This window comes from Carettochelys insculpta, chromosome 25 (genome assembly GCF_033958435.1).
Source record: "Carettochelys insculpta isolate YL-2023 chromosome 25, ASM3395843v1, whole genome shotgun sequence".
Classification (NCBI taxonomy): Eukaryota; Metazoa; Chordata; order Testudines; family Carettochelyidae; genus Carettochelys; species Carettochelys insculpta.
The window spans coordinates 10,496,512-10,521,800 of record NC_134161.1 but is presented as its reverse complement, the minus strand read 5'-3'; the positions used below and the strand labels follow the sequence as shown (position 1 = coordinate 10,521,800).

Here is a 25,289-nt window from a genome sequence, read left to right as displayed (position 1 = left end):
ACTACGGCTCCCAGAATTCCTCGGGATCCCCGCGCGGTACCTTCTGGGCCTTGTAGTCCCGCTTCCCTTCCTGAGCCGGGGGATCCTGGGCGAGCTGCCCGCAGCTAAGGACTACAAGTCCCACTGGGGAGCGCGGCGCAGGGCAGGTGCCCCGGCCCAGAGCAGACATGGCTTGGAGGGGCTGCAGGAGGCTGGGGGCCTGGCTCCTGAGGAGCCCAGGGTGGCTCCAGGGGTTGGGGCGAAGGAGGATCGTCTCCTGCATCGACCGTAAGGTTCGGGGCAGAGGGGCCGAGCCCACAGGCGTGGGGCAGAGGGGCGAGGGCGGGAGGAGAGCCAGCGCGTGGGAGCAGGGGCGCCCAGAGGCGATGGGGATGGTCGCATCTGAAACACAGGGGGCGAGACGTAGCCCATGCAACCAGCGCCGGGGCTGAGCCTTTCTCCTTGGTCCATCTCGGAACAGCAGGAGTGGGTGAGGGTGATCCGAGGGGGACATGGGTCTGTGTGGCAATGAATCGATGCATTAGATGGAGAGGGAGGAGAAACACACCCAAGTATACGAACAACAATCAAAAATACACCAACTCTATAGACTATCCAGGGTGCGTTTATGCATCATAAAAAGTCAGGAAAGGGCCCATGCAGAGTTTTTGTTGTGCGTTGCATTTAGTGATCAGTAGTCACAAGAGATCAAAACTTGGATTTTGTTTTGACAGAAGGTGGGCCCTCTGCTAGCAGACTGCCTCATGGCAGCATGTGGAGTCATTTGCTCTTCACATATTCATTTGGAACAAGGCTGATGCCCAATACAATTGAGAGATACTGGGCAGGGCTAAGAGACATTGGATCGTGAACAATAACTACCACAACATTGCAAATTTGTCCTGGGTATTGAAGAAGTGAGGGGGTTTGCAGCCTCCTTCCCATCTCTTGAAAACATCTGCTCCTCTCCCTCTTTTCCAGCATCCATGGGCTTGACCGAGGAGCAGAAGGAGTTCCAAAAGGTCGCCTTTGACTTTGCTGCCAAGGAGATGGCTCCTCACATGGCAGAATGGGATGAAAAGGTGAGAGCTGCCCTTCCACAACAGGAAAGATTCAACCAACACCCTGTCCTTGAGCATCTTACCTACAGTACTGGACTAGGGATGTAATGGACTGTCTGGTTACATGAGTAACCAACAAATAGATGCTTATTGGTTAGTGCTGCCTGTTACTTGCGCGCACACACACACACTCTTCCCCCCACCCCCAACACACAGGAGCTAAATAAGGAGTGGCTGGCTCAGCTGCTATCCCTGCTTGTGCCAGGATCAAGCAGTTTCCCCTGCTTCTACTCTGCATATAAAATGGAAGAGGCTGATCCCCACATCGGGGACAGAAATGTAGCTTTTTAAATGCAGAGTATTAGGGTGGGAGTGTGTAGTTAACCAAGTAACCTACAGAAATTTTGACCATTACTCTGTTAACCAATTATTCCCTCTTTAACATCCCCCGTACAATAAACCTTCAATTTAATGGATTAATGGGGGGAAGGGATGACTGTTAATGCTGAAAATCCATTAAAACCGAATGGTTATACTGTATAACGATGCACTGACCATCCCAGCCCATCACCAGTTCCTGTCATCTGCCCCCCACCATCGCTTCCCCGCTTCTGCCCCTCACACCTCCCTCTCCCAATTACCGGGTGAAGAGCTGCATGCCAGCCTGGCTCCTTCCACCTCCCATGGCTCTCGGCATGCTCAGCGCTTTTGCGCTGGTAGCCCCAGCTGCTCTTGCAGCAGCTCCTCCAACCCCGGCGGCTCCAGCACTAATTAAGGTTGGTGAGGGATCTGATGGACATTCTGAAGTCGGTTAAATCAGGGTCGATTAAATCAAGGGTTTATGATACTGGACTAATCATTTTTTTCCCAACACCCCACTTACCCTTTTGTGGAAATAGGGGTGTCCTCAGTAGCTGCTCCCCTCCGATTCTGAGGAAGAAAGGTTTCCATTAAAGATGCTGATGCGGTCGTGCCAAGCTGCCATCTGTGACCCAAGCAGGTAGAAAGGAGAAGGCTGAGACCTGCACATTCTCCCCCGGCTATCTAGCTACCTACCTACCCACTTAAATGTTGTGGAAGTTCAGCATCAGACTTTACGGCTCATCTTCACCAGAAGGTCTTGATCTCTTGCAATGCTTTTTTTCTTCTTTTGTGCCTCCCATAGGAGATATTCCCTGTGGAGATGATGCGGAAGGCAGCCCAGCTGGGATTTGGTGGGATCTATGTGAAACCTGATGTGGGTGGCTCGGGGCTGTCACGGCTTGATACCTCCATCATCTTTGAGGCTTTGTCAACAGGATGTACCAGCACCACTGCCTACTTGAGTATCCATAAGTGAGTGTGAGACAACTGGCTAAGTATCGGTGGCCAGTCTTGCTGTACAACGCTCTTGCTATGAATGCTGCTTCCCGGTTGCCATTTGTTATAGATCAGCTGCTATGCAAAATGCATCACTGAAATCTGGTGTCCTGTAAAATCTCGAATTTTATGTGCTTTTACCCTATACGATAAAGAGTTCGAGAGGGAGACCATAATTTCTCAGACTGGAGGTTCTGACTCAAAAGAGAGTTGCGGGAAATCACAAGGTTATTTTAGGAGCATCAGCATATTGTCACCCTTGTTTCTGCACAGCCTTCAGAGGTGGGCAGCTGGAGAGTGGTGGTTGTAATATTAGTCATGTGCCCAGCTCTGAAAGTAGCACTCTGCCAGCAGCAGTACAGAAGTAAGGGTGACAGTGCTATACCCATGTTGCCATTATTTCTGTGTTGCTGCTTTCAGAGATGGGTGGCCAGAGAGTGGTGGTTGCTGAATAACAGACCAGCTCTGCAGGCAGCAGCACAGAAGTAAGACTGGCACAGTATGTTATTGCCACCCTTATTTCTGTGCTGCTGCTGGTGGGGTGCTGCCTTCAGAACTGAGCACACAGCCAAACTTAAGACCAATGCTCTCCAGCTGCCCAGCTCTGAAGGGAATGTTCCTGTCAGCTGCTACACAGAGGTAAGAGTAGCAGTAACACAACTGCTATATAATAACTTTTTTACCCTACCCCACCACGTAAATCTTTTCATATGTAAATATCTGAAATCACACAATTTACCATTTTTAAAATCTTCTGACTGTGACATTGACCAAAATGGGCTGTGGATTTGGTAGGGCCCTAATGATAGAGTCCAAGAAATATAGGGCTGGAATAGGTCTCGAGAGGTCGTCAGGTCCAGTTCTGTGTGCTGGGGAAGGATCAAGGAAACCTAGTTCACCCTTGCCAGCTGTTCATTTAACCTGTTCTTTAAATATTCCAATGATGTGGTTTCTGCAATCTCTTGGAAGAGTATTCCAAAGCTTAGCCAACTGTTGTGGTTAGAATTTTTTTCCTAATGTCTAAACTAAATCTCCCTTGCTTCAGAGTAAGCCCATATTTGTCAACATACCTTCCATGGACACAGAGGGCAATGGATCATAGTCCTTTTTGTAACATCCCTTAACATATTTGAAAACTCCTATCAGCTTCCCCATTCCCAGCCTTCTTTTCTCAAGGCTAAACATACCTTTTAGCCTTTTCTCATAGATATTTTCTAATCATTTTTGTTGCTCTCCTTGGGGTTCCCTCCAGGTTTCCCATTCTTCCTAAATTTGGCACCAGAACTGGACACTCTGTGAGTGTTGTGTAGAGTCAGTTACTTCCTATGTCCTACATAAAACACTCCTGTTACACAGCCCAGAATGATGATATTGTATCACATTGTTATTCATATTCAATTAGTGATCCCCTATAGCCTTAATGAAGTGGTTATTCCACATTTTGTAATTGTGCATTTGATTTTTTTTTTCCTTCCTAAGGCTAGTACTTTGCTCTTGCTGGTATTGAGTTGCATCTTGTGAGGATGTAACGCATTAATGTGCGTGTGTCTAGTTACTCTTAGCAGTCAGGCTGCAGTCCCTTGGACACTGGAAGAAATCATTCTTGTTGACAAGGAAACAACTTTAGTCTAGTGATGTGAGCAGATGTCTGGCAGCTGGGAACTCTCGGGTTCCATTCCTAGCTCTGCTACCGACTTACTACATAGTGATGGTCAAATTCCTTAAATGCTCTGTGCCTCAGATCCCCCATCTCTAAACTGAATTATTTATTGTGGCAATGTACCAGTCAAGATCAGGGTCCCATTGTGCTAGATGATGTGATGATACATAGTAAGAGTTTTTCTTTTCCTTGAAGAGCATGGAAATAATATCTACACCTCCCTCTTACTAGTCAAATTGTAATAATTCATTTTTTCGAGCTCCAAACTCTTCAGAAAGGAAAGTGAATTAGATTGTAAGCTCTCTGGAGAAGAGACCATTTTTGTCATTTGTACCCTGCGGTTCTGGTCCATTATGGGGACTACTAGGTGCTAATGAAACTAATATAATTATCTCCAAACCCTTTTTACAGATGCTAGTTCCTAGATCTCACACTGAGTCAGCGAGAAAGTTGAGAGTAGAATGCAGCAACTGTCCTTACTCTCAGCCCTGTATGCTGATTCCAAGATGATTTATGTTGTTTAAGACCCTGACTCAGTTCCTGTAGCACATAGTTGCTTCATTCATTTTCAGTGAGGTGCAGTGCTTGTCCCGTAGGTGAGGTTAGATTATCTCCAGAAGAGGCTGAAAACCTCCACACCTTCATACCCATGGCATGAGTATTCAGGATCATCCTTCCTAGGGCTGTGCTTCTACGCATGCATTATAACCTCATCCCTTCTCTCCTGGTGCAGCATGTGTGCTTGGATGATTGACACCTTTGGGAACGAGGAGCAGAGACACAAGTTCTGCCCGTCCCTCTGTAGCATGGAGAAGTTAGCTTCTTACTGCCTGACAGAGCCGGGTGAGCTTCGTGTACAATAATTCCATCCTTTTCCTGTCCTGAGTCCCCACGATACTGTATCAGTGAATTGCACTCTCAGATGTTCCAAGACACAGGAAGTGGAACTCCATCTCCTATTGCCATGACCTATCCAGTTCTCCATGTGGCTTGTACTTTGAGGTTTCCATGTAGCAAGGGCTAGTCCCCCAACACAGCACATCTCATGATGCTGGTAGGCTTCTCCCATCCGCATACAGAGTAGTGGGAAAGACATGGTAAGTGCTGTAATTCACTGAGAGAAGTGAGGAGCAAAAGATACAAAAGGGGGCTTTGCTTGTGGGGCGGGGGATACACAGGGATTTGCAGAATATGCAACAAAACTAGGCCCACTTAGACTGCCCTGCGGCTCCTGTTTGCAAGGCTGGTTAAACAAAATGGATAAGATGGGTAAGATGGTGACTCTCTGTCAATGACACGATAATAAATAAATCCCTACACATCTGACTCAAGTTTAAAGCCATGGACAGTCAGGATCTGATGGGAGCTGGAAGAGACCTGTTTCTCAGCCCATGGTGAGGTGGTTGACTATCCTCCTTTGGATTGCTTGGCATTAGGGGATAAATTCACCTCTGTGGCAAAGGGGTACAGCCCTACTGAGGTCCATAGGAGTTACACTCTCTGATTCCAGTAATGCATTTGACACTGAGTCTGACTCCCCATGGTTCCAAGTGAGCACATGATCTCTGGAGGAAAGAGGCAGCCTTGCCATTTCATTGGTTCCTTTCCTTCCCCACTAACAACAGGAAGCGGAAGTGATGCCTCTTCCCTGATAACATCAGCCAAGAGGAAGGGCAACATCTACATCCTTAATGGTTCCAAGGTATCAACTTTTCTTACCGTGAAACCCCCCTGGATTCCCTGCATGCGTCAACAGGTCTTTGCTGCATTTCTGTGTCCTCCCCATTGACCTTATCATCTCCTGCCTTTTCTTGGTTTGTAGAACTGGAGAGCTGCCATTAGACCATGTTTTCTTCAGTTGCTTCTCCCAGGGCAGGATGGTTCCATGCAGTATGTTCTCTAGGGCTTTGTTTGGTTCTCAAATGTCCCTTGGTGGTGGAGAATCTGCCCCTTTCCACAGCCCAGTAAATCTCACTGAGAGGAGGTCCTCCTTGATGGTCAGCTTAAGTTTTCCTTCGCTGCTCCTACGTCTACCATCTCAGCATCCTGAATGACTCCTCTCCCTGAATTTTTCCCTCTCCAACTACTCGTACTTGGCAGTGGTTATCCTGCCTCCTTCTGTCTCTCCAACCGCAGTTTGCCAGGCTCCCTGTGTTCAGCTTGTGATTTCACCCCATATACCAGTCCCTCAGGCCCTCTCTTGCTTTTCTGTTTCCCTTTCCCTCTGCTCTCCTCCTCCTTCAGCTCTCTGATCCTCTCGCCCTCCACTCAGCTTCTCCTCCCTGTCCTTGGTTCACTACACAGGACTCCTGAATCCCTTTTAGCACATGGTGCCTGGTGAAGATTCTTTCCTCCTTCCCGGGCGTGGGCTCCTGCATGCTGATGCTGTCTCATTTCTTGTGTCCCTTGCCAGGCTTTCATCAGTGGTGGTGGTGACACAGATGTGTACGTGGTCATGTGTCGCACAGGAGGAGCGGGCCCCAAGGGCATCTCTTGCCTGGTGCTGGAGAAAGGAACTCCAGGGTTAAGCTTTGGCAAGAAAGAGAGGAAGGTGAGATGCACACGGTCAAGCTGGGGGGAACACAGCAGAGGCAGGCCAAACTGGAGTAGACCTCAAGTGATCCCAGGTCTGATCTGATAGCAGCCCACCGGCCCAGTACTGAGTCAGACCATGCTAGCCTGCTGCCCTGCTTCTTCACTGCAGCATCGTGTATCATAGCCTCAGATAATCCGGTGCCCAGACGTGGGGAAGTGTTGAGTGTACATGGGGTGGGGAAATCTTGCTTTGCCACTACTGGCACTGTATGTGCTCTGTGGCTAGAAGGAGGGCTTTAATCTCCAGGTCTGTCAAGGCCACTTCCGTGTGGGGCTGTACATTATCTCTAGAAATTGAAATGCAATTGTTTAGGGCACTGGTTTCCAACCTTTTCACTAGTGCGTACCCCAGCCGCCACCCCAAACCATTCAGACACCCATCAAAGCTAATTCTATTTTCTATGATCATTTTTATATCTTTCTTTTTTCCCCCCCATGGACCCCCTGTAATGCCCTCGTGGAGCCCCAGGGGTCTCCAGAGCCCAGGTTGGGGACCACAGGGCTAGGGGATTGAATTGCGTATGAAGTTTGAGCTCCCAAACCAGTCAGGACTAGGTATGGTGCAGACAGCCCCCATGCAAGCTCCACAGGTGCAAGAGCCTTGACTCTCGGCAGCAACATTGCTGCGGCTCAGCCTCGATCCCTTGGCTGAGGTAGCAATGGAGTGTCTGTTGAGTGGAGTCTCCCAAACTACATTGTGCTGTGCGTGTGAACTACAGGGCTTTGAAGATCACTACACCTCTGACTCAAGTGGTTTGAATCCAGGTGTCTGGAGGTGCAAATCCAGCCAGCTAAAAGTGAGCCACCTAAACTGTTCTGAAAGTTCCTCTTAAAATCCAGCTGAAAGGGGCAATGCACGTGTAAACCTTGAGTTCAGAAGGGCTAGAGAGGTAGCTGAACAGACGCCTCTTCACTGAAGGATGTGAGGGGTGCCGCAGTCTGCGTGATGGGGCTGTCACCTTCACAAGCCCGACATGGGAGGGAGAGAGAACAGTTAGCTCTCCAGAGGACAGCTGATGTACCCAGCCCTGCCGGCAATCTGTGAGATGCTCTTGTCTTTTCCAGGTGGGCTGGAACTCTCAGCCAACTCGGGCTGTGATCTTTGAGGACTGTGCTGTTCCTGTAGCCAACCGGCTGGGCGCAGAGGGGCAGGGCTTCACTATTGCCATGAAGGGTCTGAATGGAGGCAGGATCAACATTGGTTGGTATGGTAGGGGAGGGTATGGTCTCCTCACTGTTGGCAAGCATGGCACCTGAGGAAGGGGAGGGTATGGTCTCCTCACTGTTGGCAAGCATGGCACCTGAGGAAGGGGAGGGTATGGTCTCCTCACTGTTGGCAAGCATGGCACCTGAGGAAGGGGAGGGTATGGTCTCCTCACTGTTGGTAAGCGTGGCACCTGAGGAAGGGGAGGGTATGGTCTCCTCACTGTTGGTAAGCGTGGCACCTGAGGAAGGGGAGGGTATGGTCTCCTCACTGTTGGCCTCGTCTGTTGGCTGTCATGCAATAGTCCCTTGGTACTATTTGCTTCCCCTGCCAGCTTCTTGTTCTCTCGGAGCTGCTCATGCCTCTGTCTTGCTGGCCAAGGACCACCTCACCATCCGCAAACAGTTTGGAGAAGCTCTGGCCAATAACCAGGTGACTTTTCTTTCCATAAGCCTTGCTCTTCCTGCCACTGCATCCCTCTGACTCTTGCCTAAACCGGAAGCCAGAGCTCCCACATCCTGCCTGAAACACTGGGAGAAGCTGGGACTGCGGTAGCTTGTCAGTGCTAGGATACTCAAACTCTCTTGTATAGTGTCTTCAGCTGATAGAGGTTTGGGTGGCCTTAGGGGATCAGAGTTTTCTCTCCTCATGCAGAAAATAGTTCATGATCATTATTTGTTGGCGTAATGAATGAGGAAAACCAGACACTCAGAAGGAGGTGGAGAAAAATTCAGAGTCCAGGAGAATAGAATGAGGGAGTCAGGGAAATCAGGGGCCCTGACACAGAACCAGAGAGGCCTGAGTTGTTTGTGAGGGGAGATCTTTCCTATAAAGTTCCCTGAAGAGGAGATGGAGGGCCTTGCCTGGGCATGTACAGGGGGAGCACCTGAGGCATGTTCAGGGGGACAGAGTGTGAGGAGTGGGATTCAGAACAGGGCCCCATGTGAGTGGTATCAAGGAATGGTAGTAGGGCAGGGCCCCACCTGAGGAGGATGCGAGGAGGGAGATGTTTCAGGGCAGGGCCCCACTGAGCCTCAAGCTTAACCTGGCCCCTCATGTGCTGTGTATTTCCTTCCTGGCAGTACCTCCAGTTCAGACTGGCTGAGATGGCAACACGCCTGGTGGCGGCACGGCTCATGGTACGGAATGCGGCAAGGGCGCTGCAAGAGGAGCGGGAGGACGCCATTGCTCTGTGCGCCATGGCCAAACTCTTCACCACAGATGAGTGCTTTGCAGTGGGTTTTCCAGATCCCTGCTGAGGGTATTGCAATGAGAGATGTTCAGAGTCTTTTTGCAGTGGCTGACACTGTGGAATTTCAGGAAGTCTCTTCAACTTATGGGGTCCCAGCCCTGAGCCTGTTTGCTGGGTCAAAAACCTAATCTTGGGGCCTCTTTTGTGGGCCAGAATTTTGGTACACACACAGCCTGGCGTCTCAGCCCCCTTGTAGGCTGTGGGTCTTCTCCCTAGGCCTGCTTCACATGCTACAATGCCTTGTGCTGCTTCTAGGAATCTGGGGGTTCAGGCAGACCTGTGAGGAAAAGGTATCATTTTGGCGATTTCAGCTCCCTTTCAGTGAAGTAATAAGGGTGTATGCAGGCCAGGTTGTCCACTGCTCACTATTAGTTCCAGGTTAGGATGTGTCTTTCAGAGTGAGCTGGGTACTCTAGTGCAATTACAGAATGCCATTTAAGTAAATGAAAAGAAGTCCTCATCTGTGGGCTGTCTTGGATTAGTCATATTTTGGAATTACCGCTACAGCCTGTCATTAGCTTCCCACATGGTGCATCTGATGCCCAGGATTAATTATAGTTAGACTTCATACATTTTTTTTTTAATAGAGAGCTATTATCCCAGCTGGCCACTAGATGGGGGTTTTGCGTTTTAATTTTGCGTATAGACTCACTCAGAAATGCAGCAGAAACCGCCTTGGTTGAGGAGAATTAAAATGCACCCTGTGGGTTTGTGCACTGCAGCGTTCCTTGTAAGATGACACCGTTAGTTTAAAATAGCATGACTAGAAATATGGCAACAAGCAGCCTGGCATACTGCGGTTCAAATGGAAGAAACTGGTCTGTAGGACTCATGGGTTCCATTTCTGCTTTGAAATATGGTAGAAATGTAAACTAAGTCCAGTTTCCTAGGCTCCAGTGCAAACTGTACCACTAATTTGCTGTGGACCCTGGGCAAGTCACTTCACCATTCAGTACCTGACCAGCAATGTTGTCTTCTCAGATATGCAACCAGGCCTTGCAGATGCATGGGGGCTATGGATACCTGAAGGACTACGCGGTGCAGCAGTTCATGAGAGATATCAGAGTGCACCAGATCTTGGAAGGTAACTTAGGGTATTGCCAACAAAATTGGATGCTGCCTATGACCTCGGCCGCACTTTACATTGGAGAGCAAGGATTTTCATTAGAGTTGCAAACTCTGCTTCTTTCATTCTGTGCTTCAGTCTTCCATCTGACAGCAAAACCCATGCCAGGGATCGGAGCTCATTGGACTATAGCAGACCTGTGCAGCCAAGTAAATATTTCCAACCCACTCGAAGGCAGAGGAGACTGATTAGCTCCATGTGTAGGATTGCTCTGCACAGTGTATGTTTAGTTGCTTGTCCACTCTTGCTCCATATCAGTCAGTTGAAAAAGCTTCCATGACCTCACTAAGAAAATTGATACTTCAATGGGCTTCACCATAGGGAAAAGTTTAATTTTATCCTATTACTGTTGAACCCTAAACAATTCCAACCTTCAGAGATCCTTGTGGAGAGATTTGTGGTAATATCCCCCTTAGCACAGCCAAGCTGTAAATATTGCTCTTTTATTTTTAATCCAGCCTCATAGTCATTATTACTGCTGGTCTTTGATCTCCTTACCTGGAATTAGAGTTCCTGGAAGAGGTGTGGTTCTACCTGTCTCCAGTTATGCTCCTTTAAACTCTCTGATATGATACATATGCAGCAGTAGATAAACTCTGGCCTTCAGTATGGCCCCAGGTCTGCTCTGTGCTCAGCACCTTAAAATCCTTTTAATGTCAGCATTCAGTGTCCCCTTAATGACTGACATTTCACCAGGTATTTATATCTTACCTTCTTCTCTACACCTACTAACACTCAGAACTCCTTTCATCCTTGAGTAGAGTCTCTTCCACAGAGTAGGCTAGACATCCCACCAGTGTTTCCTGTTAGCAGCTGCCCTGGAGGGGTTCAGATGCCACCCAGCTGATTAGCAGACCACTCCGAGTTCGGGCAGACAGCAGCATGTGTTTCTATTGGTGGTGCACATCTGCATATGCCTTAATGCACGTAAAATTTATTCTACGCATGGATGAGAGGAAAAAACAGTGCAAACACGCACGCGACCAGGTTTTGCCTTGATCTCAAACTGGATGGAAATCTGGAATAATCGCTTTGCTGATGGCACACTGGTATCTTGTGGGTTTAAATCCTGGACTTTGTGCGGTAGAAGCAGGACTGGGTCCTCACTTAGGCTTTGTCTGAATGCAGCAATGTGGTGATGGCACCGGCACTGGGGGAGAGCACTCCTAGTGCTCTATGTAAACCATATCCACAAGGAGCATAGCTCCCACCACTGGGAGTCCATCTGCCCTGACAGGTTGCTGCACTGAAATGTGCTGTGTTTGGGAGTTGTGTGGGAGACAGGTGGATGATTTTTCATGCCCGAGTGAGAACGTTTCGGTGCAGCAACTTGCCAGAGTAGATGAGCCCTTTAAATACTGAGTGCCTCTCTCTTTCTCTTTGGTCTTGTCCTGCTGCAGGTACCAATGAGGTGATGAGGATGATTGTGGCCAGAAGTCTGTTACAGGAGTGAAACTCGGAGCTGGTTTCTAGGCTTCCTGCACTCCATTTGCTACCAAGAACATTGTCTATTGCTTCTCTGGCCATGGACTCCCTCCCTGCTAGTAGGAGAAGAGAGCATACCACTGGAACATCTCTTGACTTTTTCTGATGCCAGGCACAGCTGAATGTAGCTCGTGGGGTTTCAGCTCTGTCTGGTGCCAGGCAGTGCTGCTGGATCTAGTTTGGTATCAAGGATACCAAAGATAAAGATCAGATGCGAATCACAGGTTTTGTTCCTGTGTCCTCACCATGGGCCATTGCCACTGCTCTGCCCTTCCTCGGATACAAACATTAGACACGTGGGGTCATCTGTCTACCTTTGTGCCAGGACAGGATTAAAACAGGAAACCAAATCGGCCCCTCACCTTCCCTAGGGCATTTCCAAGGCAGATGGGGAGTGAAGGCAGGATTGTGCACACACGTGCTCTCTCTCTTATATATCAACCAGAGGATTTACGTGGTGTTGCTCAGGTCCTTGTGGGGGCTCAGGACAGAGGATGGGAGGTGCAGCAGTCAGGGCTGGGAAGTCGGTGGGGGGCTCATCTGAGCTGCTGATGGTGGTGAGGGCAGCGGCACTTTGGTGGCAACAGTGGCTCCCAGGGTGCCTGGGGTCATGGTGACAGCTGATGGTCCCTCACGGGGGTCCAGGGCTGCACAGCCCAACCCTGACTGGCAGCTCCTGTGGGGAGGGACAGCTCTAGGGAAGCATGGCCACTGGCCTGCAGTGCTCTCCTCCCCACCATCCAGCACTGCAGCTGCAGGTGAGTGGGGAGGGGTTTGAGGCAGGCCCCACAGAATGGGCAGCAAGCTGCTGCAGCTTCTGTGGGGCTAAATCCCAGACAGCCCTGAGGGAGATGCACTGAAGGGGCGGGGGGGGCAGGGGCAGAGGATGAAGTGTGGGCAGGACAGGGCCAGGCTGGGAACTGGGGAGATCGGGCATAGATGAAAAAAAACCTTGCACAAGAAGTCCTTGGCTGCTCCTCATTCCTCTATTAACTTGACCCAAAATGTACAATAGGAGCCGAGTCAGAACTTTGATTAGTTTTATTCCCCAACATTTTGTGTCAGAATCAATAAAGGTATGATGGTAAAATTACTATGTGGGGATGGTGGCATTTAATTAGTTCTGGTAATTCAGTGTGAGATATTCTTGTTACTAATTTGAGCATATTCCTTTTAGTTGATAGAATCCGCTTTAGTGGAAAACCCTAATGAAAGTAATAACTTGCATTTTCATGTGCCCTTAAAGTGCTTTTCCAACTAACATCCTTTTCTCCTGGGTATGTGTTGACCTACTCAATTTACAGATGGGAACTGAGGCACAGAGAGAGGCTGTGCCAGGATAGAGGCAATAGCAGAGAACTTACTTCCTATTCTTAACGTTTATCATTGGGCAACATTCTTTGTTCAGTATCTACCACTAAACTGATAAAGGCAGATGGGGGAAAAATCTTCCTTAATGCAAAGAAACAGCAGTAGGTTGTATGTTCATCTTGCAGTATAAAAGGAGAAGTAGCTGCTCCTTGTAGGTGGAAGATGGGAAAGGAAAGTTTACCCTATCAAAGTGTATTTGATTTTGTCAGCCAATCTATCCTAAGCATGCTATAAAAACTAACTGTTCTGCACTTGTCTGTTTAGTTTACAAAATGTAAGACCTTGTTGCTTTGAAAGTGTCACTTAACAACAGTGGCACAGTTGTCCCATTTACACGTTTCAACTGTATCTTAACCAGCTCCATAGATGCTACTGCTCTTTACTGTACAGACTGGCTTAGTAAAAGCTAAAATCCAAACTGCCCGGTAAACAGAAGGCTATTACCCAGTTAAATTAAATGTAAATTATTTTTTCAATAAGGAACCATTGTTTGCAACTCTAAATATTTGCCACCACTGTGCAGTCAAGCCAGCCCACCTGTAAAGTCTTATTTGTCTCCCATTCCCTGGTTTGTTCTGGCACAGGTGCTGTGCAAACTGAGCCAATTATGTTTATGTGGTGGGGTGAAGGGTTCAGGCATAAGTGACTCAAATCTGGCTAAGTTACCTGTAGAGTGAATGTTGTTACTGCTGCAGGCTTCAGGATTTGCATGAACTGAATTCATCTCCATCTCGGGCTGTCCCTACAGCAACAATTACGTGGTGAAACTTTAGTCACTTGGTGCTAAACCACCCCCATTCCAAAAATAAAATTTTGTTGTTGTACGCTTCAGTATCAACTGTGTTTTGGCAATAGGGGTGCATGCTCCTGTTGATAACATGAAAGCTCCGTGTTGGGGTAAAAGGATTTTGCTGGTGAAAGTGCAGAGCACCACCGCTTCAGCTCCTGAGTTTAGCAACACAGTTGTTACTAAAAACTATGTAATGGCAGCAAAGCCAGGGCTGGGAGAGGTGGAGGTGGATTTATCTTCAAAGTCTATGGCTGTTGACGGTGGCAGCCCCTGGTCCCAATGGTGGTTTTAAAAAAAAACACAAAACAGATGAGCCCTGAAAGTGAGCTCTTCTCTTCTTTCATTAAATGCTCGTTTTGGCCTGGGAGGGAGACACTACCCCCCCCCCCCCCCCCAACACCGCTCTTTGAGAGAAGAGTGGATGGGAGTTGACTGCTCTGGCAAAGAACCCAAGGGTGGTGGCTGCTAACCAGGGGCCTATTTAACTGTGCACAGGTGGCAATGTAAAGGACGCATCCCCCCCCGCTGCTGCTTTTGTGGGCGGGCTGGGGCCACAGGAAGGTGGAGGAGTGGGTCCAGGGCAGGGGGCTCCTGCTAGTGCATGCTCCCTGTCTGGGGCGCGGGGGGTGCGGGTTGCAGCTGCTTGGCGCTGAGCAAACAGGTTCGGGGAGGAGAGTGCCGGGGGGCTGCTGTGATTTCTGAATGGTGGGTTTCGTCCCCAGGCGCGGGCGAGCTCGACCTCCGTACCCCGCGTGCCCGGGACACGGGCCGAGCGTCTCCCTCGTCGCGGCTGTCAGGGGAGGGGGCGGGGCCCGGCGTCACGGTTTCAGCCAACCACTAGAGGGCTTGTCCTCTGACCTTCCTGTCCAATCGCCAGGTGACCCCGCCCTGGGGGTGGTGTACCGTGGCCAATGGGGAGGGGCGCGAGCGCGCGCGCTTGGGGGGCGGGGGGTGCGGCTAGACTGGGGGCTGAGGCGCCGCCGGAGGGACCCTCCGAGAGGTGGCGGCGCGCGGGCCGGGGGGACCCATGTGTGCCTGCGGCGCCCGGAAGCGGCGCCGGGTGGGGGCGCTGCTGCTCCTGCTGCTGCTGGGGGGGCTGCTGCTGCGCAGGTGAGACCGGCCGGAGCCCCGCCCCCTGGGACCTCCCCCCCACCCCCCGACTGTCCCCTCCCGTCACTCCGCGCCGGGCCCCGTCCCCTTCCTTGGCCCTGCCCCCAGCACCCCAAGTCTCCCGCGGCCCCGCCCACCTGGACCCTATCGTCCGTCCCCATCGCTTCCCCTGTTCCGTCCCCGGAGCTCCTCCCTACTGGGACCCCCCCCCCCGGGGGACTCACTCCCCCCTGCGGCTCCCTCCCCGCTAACCCCAAGTCCCTACCACTCCCCGTCTGTGGGGCTCGCCCTGCCCCTCAGGGCACCCCACCCTCAGCGCCCTGCTGGTGTCACTGCCGGAGGGTCCTGGGCTCCCTGCACCCCCCCGCTCGTGCCGGGCCCTCTGCTCCTCTCCCCTGGGCAGACCCCAGACGTTCTCCGCTAGGTCCACGGCTGTGAGCTGGAAGCAGCCCCAGGGACCGCACACATACCCATCCCATTGTTTTTAAAGTGTCCCCAGGCATTCCCAGTGTGCTCTTACGCGGCTTTCACACAGGCTCCTGTGCTTGGTGACTGGGGTTTGCTGATGCTTTGGTCCACGGTAAGTTTGCAAGTGAAGAAAATAAAAGACTTATTTAGCATGTCTCATCACTGTCCATCTGCACAGACATCCAAACTACTCCGTGTTTCTTCACTTCTCTCCGAACTCCCCTTTGTCGGCTCCTGCCTCATCTGGTTTGCTTGTTGCTGGATTTACTCTTCCGGGAAGGATTGAAACAGCTGTTCTTCACCTTATCGGCATAGTCACCCTCTGCTGAGGAGGAGGGCTCAGAGCTCTCTGTAAGGGTTTGTTTTATGACTGTGTATTGGGTTGAGTTTATTACAGTTCAACTAAAACTGATCTCTTGGTTTGTCGCTGAAGGATGCTGCTAAGGAGTATTGAAAGGAATATGGTCAGGTCACATTCATTTAATAGGCTTCTTTAGCCAGGTTACTAAGAGAACTTGAAATTATTTAATCTGCAGTTATATTAGAAACCAGATTTATTTTTTGGCCTTGGACCTGTTCTTTCATTTCCTGCCTTTTTCCAAGCTTGGGCAGTGAAAGAAAACTGACCAATCTAAGTTTACCCACTTAGTCAATTCCATTTAATCTCTTTCTCACACTAGCTTTATTCCCCAGTACAGTAAACTCTGTGTTAACCAGCATTCTATCAACCAGAACTCTCAAATAACTGGCCTATTAGCCATAAGTAAATTGTAGTTACACTTTCCATAAGTACAGTGAAAGGAAATAAAGTGTAAGTTTACAATGTACAATTCTACTGTTGTTGGTAAATACTCTGCATACACTTTTGTTTGTTTGTTTGTTTAAATAACCCTCTGAAACCACCACCCCCCCAGTCATGCATCTGATGAAGCGGGTCTTTGCCCACAAAAGCTTATGGTCCAAAATATCTGTTAGTCTATAAGGTGCCACAGGACCTCTTGTTGTACTGCAATTGGGTTTCAGAGTCTGCAGCATGGAAGCTATTCCTCCAAAAATAAACTTTCAGTGCAAAGTTTAATAACAGAAAACAAACACCAATAACTGTCTACACATTCTGAATTTGGACACTAAGCTGCCTTTATGTCTGCTTTTAATCCGTAATCCATTCACATTTACTGTATTTTAGCAGCAGTTTTCAGTTTTGAACAGTTCAAATTAGGCGCAAAGCTGTATACTATTAGATATAGCAATGAATTAAAGTTAAGTACTGATAATTAAGTTACAAAATGACAAATTTGAATAATGCACATATGTCAAGATGTCAGGTTATTGCATGCTCAGCATTTGGGAGGACTGGAACCTTTTCACGTGGTTTGAATCTAATTTGGATTAGCAGAGCCTGAAAGTTACCATCTACTGGCTATTCAGTATCCTGTGTGCAATGAGTTTGATGGCTCTCAGTGAATTTTTCACCACTCAGATCTCCCTACTTCAGGATATTGTTGCATTGGAGACTAATTAACTCACCATTCCTCACCCTACTACTTTGCTGGGAATCTCAGCAGAGCAGCCAGGGACAGAGTGGGGCCATTAGGGCAGAACTCCTCTCACCCTATAAGTAATGTGTTCATTCAGAGTGTGTGTATGTTGGTGAGACAGCTGGTTTTGTACCTGTTGAATAGATGAATATGGGACTGTCAATCCAGCCTCTTCTAACTAGCACTAATATTCATACAAAGGAAAATTAAATGTCAGTACTTGAAAATGGGCTGTATGAGAGAGGTACTCACTGTGCTGTGAATTCCGGGTATGCCAGCTGCTGTTTGCCACAGCATGTACTGGTTGCTGTTTGCAGTGTTGGCATTACAGCCGCACTTAAAAGGCAATCTTTTTCTGTTATCATTGTTGAGTAATGTTTCTGCTTAAAGGTCTAATTCTCCTCTGTGTTAACATGACTACCATTAACCTTAGCGAGTGGTTGCATTCAGATGAAGAATAGAGACTCCTATAATGTGGAAACATTTACAAACTTCATAGTCTCTCACGGCTTTAAAGAACCCTGCTCTTGAGTCATAAGAGCTCAGACCTGATAAAACTGAAGCAGCAGCTTCTTTTATCACGATGCATGGAGAGAATAACACTACTCGGAATCAATCACTGACAGGGAGCATTCATCTGGTGGGGGAAGCATGGAGAGAAGAGTAATGCTGCAACCAGACAGAAATGATTTAAAAGCTTTAAATAAATATTACACATAATACAGCAATTCTTTGTCTATCATAAAAAGTAATGGATCAGGAAAGACCAATTGCCAGCACTATAAATCACCTCTTGCATTATGCTAACATTATTCCCATCGACCTTGGCTCCTGTAGGGTTTACTAAAATTGCAGAAGCTCTTTGATGGATGGCATGCATTTACAAATCGATCAATCTCTGTCCTGGATTTAACCAATCTTTGAAACTGCCGGGGGTATCTCTTGCTCTTTCATGTCAGAGTTCGGTCTTATTTGTGGTTTTGGGCAGATCCTGTTTATTTTAGTTCTTATTATAACAGTATTGCTTTCAGTAGTACCTTGAGGCTCATATGAGTGCAGCTGGAGTTACATACTATATTGCTCAGTATGAATAAGAGGTTCAGAAGAGTAGCTATGTTAGCGTGTAGCTTCACAAATAATAGGTATTCCTGTGTCACCTTAAAGACCAACACATTTATTAGGTCATGAGCTTTTGTGGCTTAAAACCACTTCAGATAAAAAGAGGCTTTATCTAACTTTCCATTTAGCAAATATTAGGTCCTTTATAAACAACAAGAAGTCCTGTGGCACCTGACAGACTAACAGGTATTTTGGAGTGTAAGCTTTCGTGGGCAATGACCCACTTCATCAGATGTTGCATCTGCCAGAGCAGGTCTTTGCCCACCAAAACTTAGGCTCCAAAATATGTGTTAGTCTGTATCTTCAATAACAACAAGAAGTCCTGTGGCACCTTTTAGACTAACATGGCTACCTCTCTGATTAGGTCCTTTGTCCTCCAGCCCAACATTTGTTCATCATGAGACAAACTTTATCGCTTATGCCACTCCCACTAAAACCGAAGAGTTACGCTGTAAATTAATTTAGCATTGTTTGTTTCACATCATGTCTTTTTTTTATATTCAAGTCCTGTACTGGTTGAGTAGATTTCGTAATTCAATGAGAACGACAACATCACTGTGAATAGTGTGCCAAGGGAGACTGTGGCAGGTCCTTTGCGGCAGTTTCTGGAATCTAGGCTGTACAAAGCACTGATGAGTGTAGGCAAGCTTTAGAGGATAAGCTTAGACCATGTAAACATTTGAGGTTTTTATTGGCCAGCTTTTTCAAACATGAGTGGTTGAAATTCAGCTGCTAAATCTATATTAGGACATAAATTTAATGGAGCCAATGGGATCCCTTCTTTTCCATTCACTTCATTGGGAACAGGATTGTCCCATAGCCATTCCTGTTTTTTTTCTGCCAGGGTTTATATGCTGAACTGAAACATCATAAATAGTGCCCAGCTAATTTCACAGCTGTGAAAAATGCATCACAGATTGTGAAATGAGCCCTTCACTGTGAACTCTGGTGTTTCCTTGTCCGTAGGAGCGCCCCATCAAAGGGGCCTTCTAACCTCCAACTGGGCAGGGAAGGACAAGACCTGTCCCTCTCATGCAAACTACTGTGGCAGTGACGGTGGGAGGGAGGGAGCTGACAAGACCCATTTCCAGGTGCCTTTCTTGGGAGCAGGATGCTGAGTGGGAGTGCCTAAGGTTCCTGCATCTGCGTATAGGGGAGGGGGGGTGTAGAGCTTTCTGCAGCTATAGAGAGAGAGAGCAAATATTGTCCCTATCAAGCCAGTCAGGATCAGCAGCGAGGAGTCTCTGGCTAGGGTGCTTCCAGCAGCACAGGGGAAATCCAACCCACTTCTGCCTCTTGGAACCAGGAAGTTCTGCGGTTGCTGCCTTCAGAGTTCAGCTCTGAAGGCAGCATAAGGCGGCATAGAAATGAGAATAGCAATCTCGGGACTTCTCTACAGAAGGTTTGTGATGGCTCTCACCCTCATTTTCCTTTTGGGTAAGGACCCCACCGTCAGAATACAGTCAATTTTCATGTCTGAACAGCTGAAAATCTGAAACTTACCAATCTTCAAATTCTATGGCTGTGAAATTGGTCACAATGGATGGTGAATTTGATAGGGCCCCCCTCATAAACTAGTACCTGGTGAAAGCATGCAGGTGTCTTTCTTCTAGTGAAGTATTCTTTTTTCAGGTGTCTTAGGAGTCCAAGGTGTGTCATGATTTTCCCTTGATTATTCAATTGAAAATAACCCATTATAAAATGTGAAAAGCTGGATTAGAAAATGAAACTCTTCCCAGTGGGATAAGCTCTCTGTCCCAACAAAAGGCGATGAACAGTGTGTTGAAGTTGCAGTCACTAGCTTAGGCTATACTCTGTGGGGGAAAGCCCAGAATGAATAAAAATGGATTTTGTGACATTCTCTATTGAAGGAATGAGGTAGATTTAAAGATGAACTATAAAATCGTCCCTCCCACGCTCCCCAATAGCGTGCCCTTCCTGGATCGCCCATCAAGAGCCAAAGGAAAGTTCAGACTGTCTTGGTCTAGTTTTTGTTGAAGGTAATAAAACAGAACATGGTGTTGGCTGCACAGCATCAGATGTACATAATTTTTTCCCATAGGACTGAAATGCACTCCTGCCCTCTTAGGACTGACTCTGGATTTCAGAGAGTGCTATCTCCAGATGTATCTGTCGTACAGGAAATCATTGCACCTTCTTCTGCTTGTGAGACTTGCTGTGGGGCAGAGCGTGTTTCTACCAACCCTTTTTGGGGAGATGACTTGACGGAGATACCCTGAATTAAATCTAAGTGCTCAGTGAAACCCAATTGGCAGAGCGGATGAGCTCAAGTGACTCATTTCTTCAGCTCTGGCTACACTGGACGAGCTGGCTTCCTGTGTACTGTTGATCTGCTTTGTGCTTTCAGCCACCATAGAGGAGCTCCTGCATGCTGGTGTATGCAGGTATAAGCTAGAATCTAGGCCAGAAATGGATTTCAAACCCAAATTCCTGTCTTAACCCTTTGGAAGACGAGCTGAGGACCAGAACTTTGTGCCCAGGCCACTTCTGAGTTTCTTTCTAATCACTTTCCAGATTTGGATATTGCTATTTCAGTATCTACTTTTTTAAAAAAAATTGAAAGCTATAAATGGCTCTGTTGATTCCTCCTGAAACTGTCATTCAAGGGTCAGTGTTCTGTTCTGCAGTCAGGTTTTAAACCTTTTGCTAAGTGTATATTATGATTTTTTTTGTTGACAAATTTACAGCGCTTTCTTGGCTACATGACCATAAATGAGTGTCGGAGATTAAGGCCAGAAGGAACTGCCAGATGACCTGGTTTGACCTTTCCATATCACAGATCACTAACCCACTCCCAGTTATCCCTGCATTGAGCCCAATGACCTGCATTAGATCTAAATATTACATGCCTCTGGAAATGAAACTGTTCTTTGGCAGAGAGAACAAGAGACACTGGGATTCATGAGTGTCCAAGGTACTTTCAGGAAAAGGATTAATTCCAAGTGAGAGAGACAGATGAAGCTGACAAGTAACCCTCAGCTTATGCTGTGGAGAAAAATGGTGGGGGTAGGGGGCACAAAATAGAAGCTCAAGTCCCGTGCTGAAGCTGGCAAGTCCTGGCACAAGTTAAGTTCTGTTCCTGACTCTTGCAGGAGACCACCTCAAGGACTGAAGCATGAGATGCAGGGTATGAGAGAACAAGAAGTGAGCCCTTGGGCCACTGAACCGAGGTCCCTGTTGTGACAGGCAATCACATCGTACCATCCCACTCCTAAATTTACCTCTATCCGAAACAGATTAGGTTATTTTTCCCCACAACTTTGGGTGGAAGGGGGGCAGCTTTAGAACCTTATTCCTTTGATTAGACAGCTTCTTCTAATTTTCAGCCTACCTGTTTTCTTGGCCATATATTACTCATTTCTTCTTTGTGCCTTTTTTTCTTTTAACTTAAATAGTTCATTTCTATGCCTGGTGTTTATGCACCAGCTCCATTTGTGGAGAACAGTCATCTCCCCTATCAGCCTTCTATTTGCTTGGCAAAACAAGCAAGCTCTTTTAGTTTCCTCTCAAGGTGGGTTATCCATTTCGGTGATTATCTTTGTTAGTTCTCTTTGAATATGGAAATCAGTTCTTGGACAATTCACATCCTTCAAGAGAGATGTGGTCACTGGGCTGTGTGGGAAACTATAGCCCAAATGAATTTAGCTAGGTGGAAAGAAATAATTGCTTAGAATTGCTTCCCGTTGAGCTGAACCCTGGGAACATATTTTGTTTTGCAGGTAGTTTTGAAAGGCTCCCTTTCTTTATTTTAGTCAGTCTGCCACACAGAATGGCTTTGTGTGGTGACAGAGCACATGATTCTACAGTGACAAGAACTGTTGGAAGGTAAATAGATACTGTGCTGACAAGCACCATAGAATAACTTCCGTATTGTTCTTGTTGCTCTCTAGAGCTACATTTTAAAGAGAGACCACTGATTTTAGGTGCTCTTCTTGTGACTCTTTGGGCCTTGACTTTGAGATGTGCAGCGTGCCTATAATCTGTTGCTTTAAAATGGAGCAATCGCTGTCCAGTGCTTCTGTAGTTGAGGCCAAAGTTGGACACCCACAAGACAGTGGCTACTCAAAACGTAGGCCTAAATTGGGAATGCAGCCAGTGCTAGTGAAATCCTTTCTTGAGCTGTCAGTTGATCAGCCTTGAGGACTGCCTCCTCAGGCTAGCTCCACTTGAAAACGGTTTCTGTCGTAAACATTTTAATTGTAGAACAGAAGTAAATCTGGAGAAAGCACTGGATATGACTGCTGAGCCATCTGATCCTTTTGGCGTACTGAGCCAGTTGCAGCTCCTGAGTGAATAGGAGATGTGAGGGTAATTAATTTTTGGCAATTTTGGTTTCTGGCTCTCTTCACTTGGATACATGATTTAACCTGGTTCTTTGATCCTGTTTGTTTGCATATGAGCGATCTTTTGATGTGGTCATGTCATATACTTTGTTTGCTCTACATGAACTGTTACATGGGCTATTCTTCCTTTATTAGACTGTACATCCGCTGCACAAATGAACAAATCCTATGTATATCAGTGGTTTTTGACCTGTGGTCTCTTAGTCTCTGTTGCTCAGCTTTATGGCTATTTGTAAAATGATTTGTTAGTAAATCCACTTCAGTATTCAATGGCTATAGAGAGCAGTGTGTAACCCAGGCTTCATTTTCCAGGTATTACCCATGTCTACCAGTTGTTTTAGAGGCCTGTGAGAATGCTGTACAACAGAGGTACTGTCTGTGTTAGTTTGCCAGCCCTTGCAATGCGTTGGAAATCTTACATTTGGTTCCCTTGTAGCAAGCAGCCTTGTCTTGTCTTCTAGGAGAGCGAATCATTGCAGATCCCCTCTGTGCAATTCCGTGTGCCCTGAAATGTCCCCTTTACCTTCTGCCAGCATCCTCTAGTTAAAACTTGACTCTGCACATAGAAGACTGCTCGAAGCTTATGCATTGTTGCTTCTAAATGTGACCTTTCCCTCTAATATGTGGTTTGTTCTTGTTGAGCTCAGAATGGAAGCTGTGTCTTCAATCTGACTGTGGCATTGTTTCATAGGAACAAAAACTGCCATTGTAGTTATATGGCTGGGGTTGAAGTTGTGGAACTTGGGTGGGCTGATGAAGTCAAGGGACTTAAATTCTTTGTAGTGACCTCTGAGAGCTACTCGTTTGAAAATTCAACTACTCCAAGAAAAAGCAGCTCTCTGGACTAGCGACATCTGTGATCCGGCACAATTGTAGTTAGCATTATGGTCACTTATCATGGGTGTGGCCAAGTCCCATAAAGTGTGTTTATAGCCACCAGTGTGGGCTCTCGGTGTTCTGTGCTGTTATTCAGCTCTAATTTACCCCTAAATGTCTTCTGAGAGCCCCGTGAACAGTGGAAGGGTTGGGAATGCTGCAAGACAATGTGACCTCCTGTGGTTCAGCAAATTCTCTGGTTTGACACCAGTCAGGTCCTAAGGGTGCCGGACTACAGAGGTTCAAAATGTAAAGAGACAGACTTATTTGTGTAAAGTAATTGGACCTAGTAAACTAATTGATAGGGAAACAAAGAAAGGAGGATACTTGAAACAGGAGGAACTTGAAGGATGGCTAATGAGAGACTTGCAGTCATTAGAGGTGGCTTGATAAGAGCATGAGAGGATTTGGATGAGTGTGAAATGAGAGCAATGATTGTGCCAGAGTGAGTTTATAGGGATTATTGGCCCAATTTATCCCTTCAGTGGAATTATGCCAGTGGTGGATTGACTTTTTAAAAATAAAATAAAATAAAATCACCTTGGAAATGCCTTCATCTTTCCTCTCCCATCTTCTCTGACCAAAGTGAGCTAGGGAAGGAATCTAGTCACTCCTCTAGGACTTGAAATACACCATATGTATGCTGATTCTTCTAAATATGCTTCAATAGCTCGGTGCTTCTCAAGGTTTAATAACTTACATTTGCATTGTGGCTTCCATCCCAAAGCATCTCCAAGCACTCAGCACATTGTACACACACGCAGCATGGTGGAAATGCAGACACTTCTGACATGGAACCTGAAAAATCAGCCTGCCTGTAAAATGTTAATACAAGAAGGGAAATCTTAGCCCAGGCAGGGAAACCCGAAACTTATATACAAAGGGTCCTGGGCTTTTCTTATGGCCACAGAGGACAAACAGGTTTCTAAGGGCTCATCTGAAACGCACAAATACTAACAATTGACCTGCATGGCGAACAATTTACTTAGCAAGGGGAGTGAAATTAGCTGCATTTCCTGGGAATTCCTCTATGCTGGAGTTCAGATGTTGACAGGCTTTCCCTCCCATTCTAGGTTTAACTGGAGCAGTCTGATTCCCCTGCAGCTTTGGGGCAGGACGCTGGGCCTGCAGGCAGAGAATTCTGAGTTCCGTCTTGAAGACGTGCCTTTCCGCATCTTTGGGGGCTCCGTGCACTATTTCCGAGTCCCCAAGGAGTACTGGAGGGATCGCATGATGAAGATGAAGGCATGTGGCTTAAACACCCTTACTACGTAAGTGCTATCTTCACCGAGTCCTGCCGATCTTCTGTTTAAATTGGTGGAGATTTTGCCATTACTAGAGCAAGTCCTAAAAGTGTCTTCTATTCAAGTCATGAAGACAGGTTAGTTCCTTTCCCGACTCCCCTGCACATGTTTTCCTGCAAGCAAGTCATTTGCTTTCCCTTGGATAGGCCATCTAGCTAATCCTTGTTTCCCTGAACATTCTGCAGCTGGTAGCTACCAGCTCAAGTCTTGCTGTTGACTCTGAGTCTCAGGAGCACCTCCTGTTTATTTCAGTCCTTCTGTGCAGCAGCAGCCTGTACCAACCAGCTCTCTCTTCCTTGTTGTTAGCTGCTTCTGCAGGCTTGAATGTCTGTAGGAGGGTCTGGAAACGGGCTATGTCTACATGACAGCTGTCTTTCGAAAGATCACTTCCATACACAAAAAAACAGATTGAAAGATCGATCTGCCCTTTTGAGAGAGCACATCCACACAGCCCCCACTCTTTCAAAAGAACAGGCCAGGGATCGAAAAATCTGGGGCCATGAGGACTGCTCTTTTCAGGAAAGGGCCCCCGGGGCATGTGTACACATTTTTTTCTAAAAGAATCTTTCGGGAAAAATGCACTCTTCCTCATCTGGGAGATGAAGAAGGCCTCCAGAAAAGTGCTTCT

At 47.3% G+C, this 25,289-nt stretch overlaps 2 protein-coding genes across 8 annotated transcripts in view; both read left to right on the top strand.

Moving 5' to 3' along the window:
* The first annotated feature begins 140 nt into the window (after positions 1-140).
* ACAD8 (acyl-CoA dehydrogenase family member 8) lies at positions 141-24,556 on the top strand. 7 transcript variants are annotated; one of them, XR_012642544.1, is made up of 11 exons: positions 141-267; positions 961-1,061; positions 2,206-2,375; positions 4,793-4,902; positions 5,685-5,761; positions 6,473-6,610; positions 7,720-7,855; positions 8,193-8,290; positions 8,941-9,083; positions 10,092-10,194; positions 24,431-24,556. XR_012642544.1 is itself a non-coding variant. In XM_074977122.1 (11 exons), exons 1-11 carry the CDS (start codon positions 168-170, stop codon positions 24,448-24,450), a joined length of 1,206 nt encoding a protein of 401 aa, XP_074833223.1. In that variant the 5' UTR covers positions 141-167; the 3' UTR covers positions 24,451-24,556. The 7 variants fall into 7 exon arrangements, 4 of the variants coding, with proteins under 4 accessions (XP_074833223.1, XP_074833222.1, XP_074833225.1 ...); XR_012642545.1 differs by lacking the exon at positions 24,431-24,556 and adding an exon at positions 11,637-13,916 and having other exon boundaries at positions 8,941-9,050; XR_012642543.1 differs by lacking the exon at positions 24,431-24,556 and adding an exon at positions 11,637-13,916.
* Positions 14,865-25,289, top strand: part of LOC142001658 (beta-galactosidase-1-like protein 2) — a 44,850-nt gene continuing 34,425 nt past the window's right edge. The window contains exons 1-2 of the mRNA XM_074977120.1: positions 14,865-14,992; positions 24,431-24,628. Coding sequence (XP_074833221.1) covers positions 14,910-14,992; positions 24,431-24,628 — 281 coding nt within the window. The 5' untranslated portion in view covers positions 14,865-14,909. The remainder of the gene's footprint in view (positions 14,993-24,430; positions 24,629-25,289) is intronic.

What these genes read in the sequence shown, in the direction of transcription:
- ACAD8 (XM_074977121.1), top strand. Translation starts at nt 168, where the DNA reads ATGGCTTGGAGGGGCTGCAGGAGGCTGGGGGCCTGGCTCCTGAGGAGC. An exon ending in TTGGCAAGAAAGAGAGGAAG is followed by an intron (nt 6,611 to 7,719) that starts GTGAGATGCACA and finishes TGTCTTTTCCAG; the next exon opens with GTGGGCTGGAACTCTCAGCC. An exon ending in TGGAGGCAGGATCAACATTG is followed by an intron (nt 7,856 to 8,192) that starts GTTGGTATGGTA and finishes TTCCCCTGCCAG; the next exon opens with CTTCTTGTTCTCTCGGAGCT.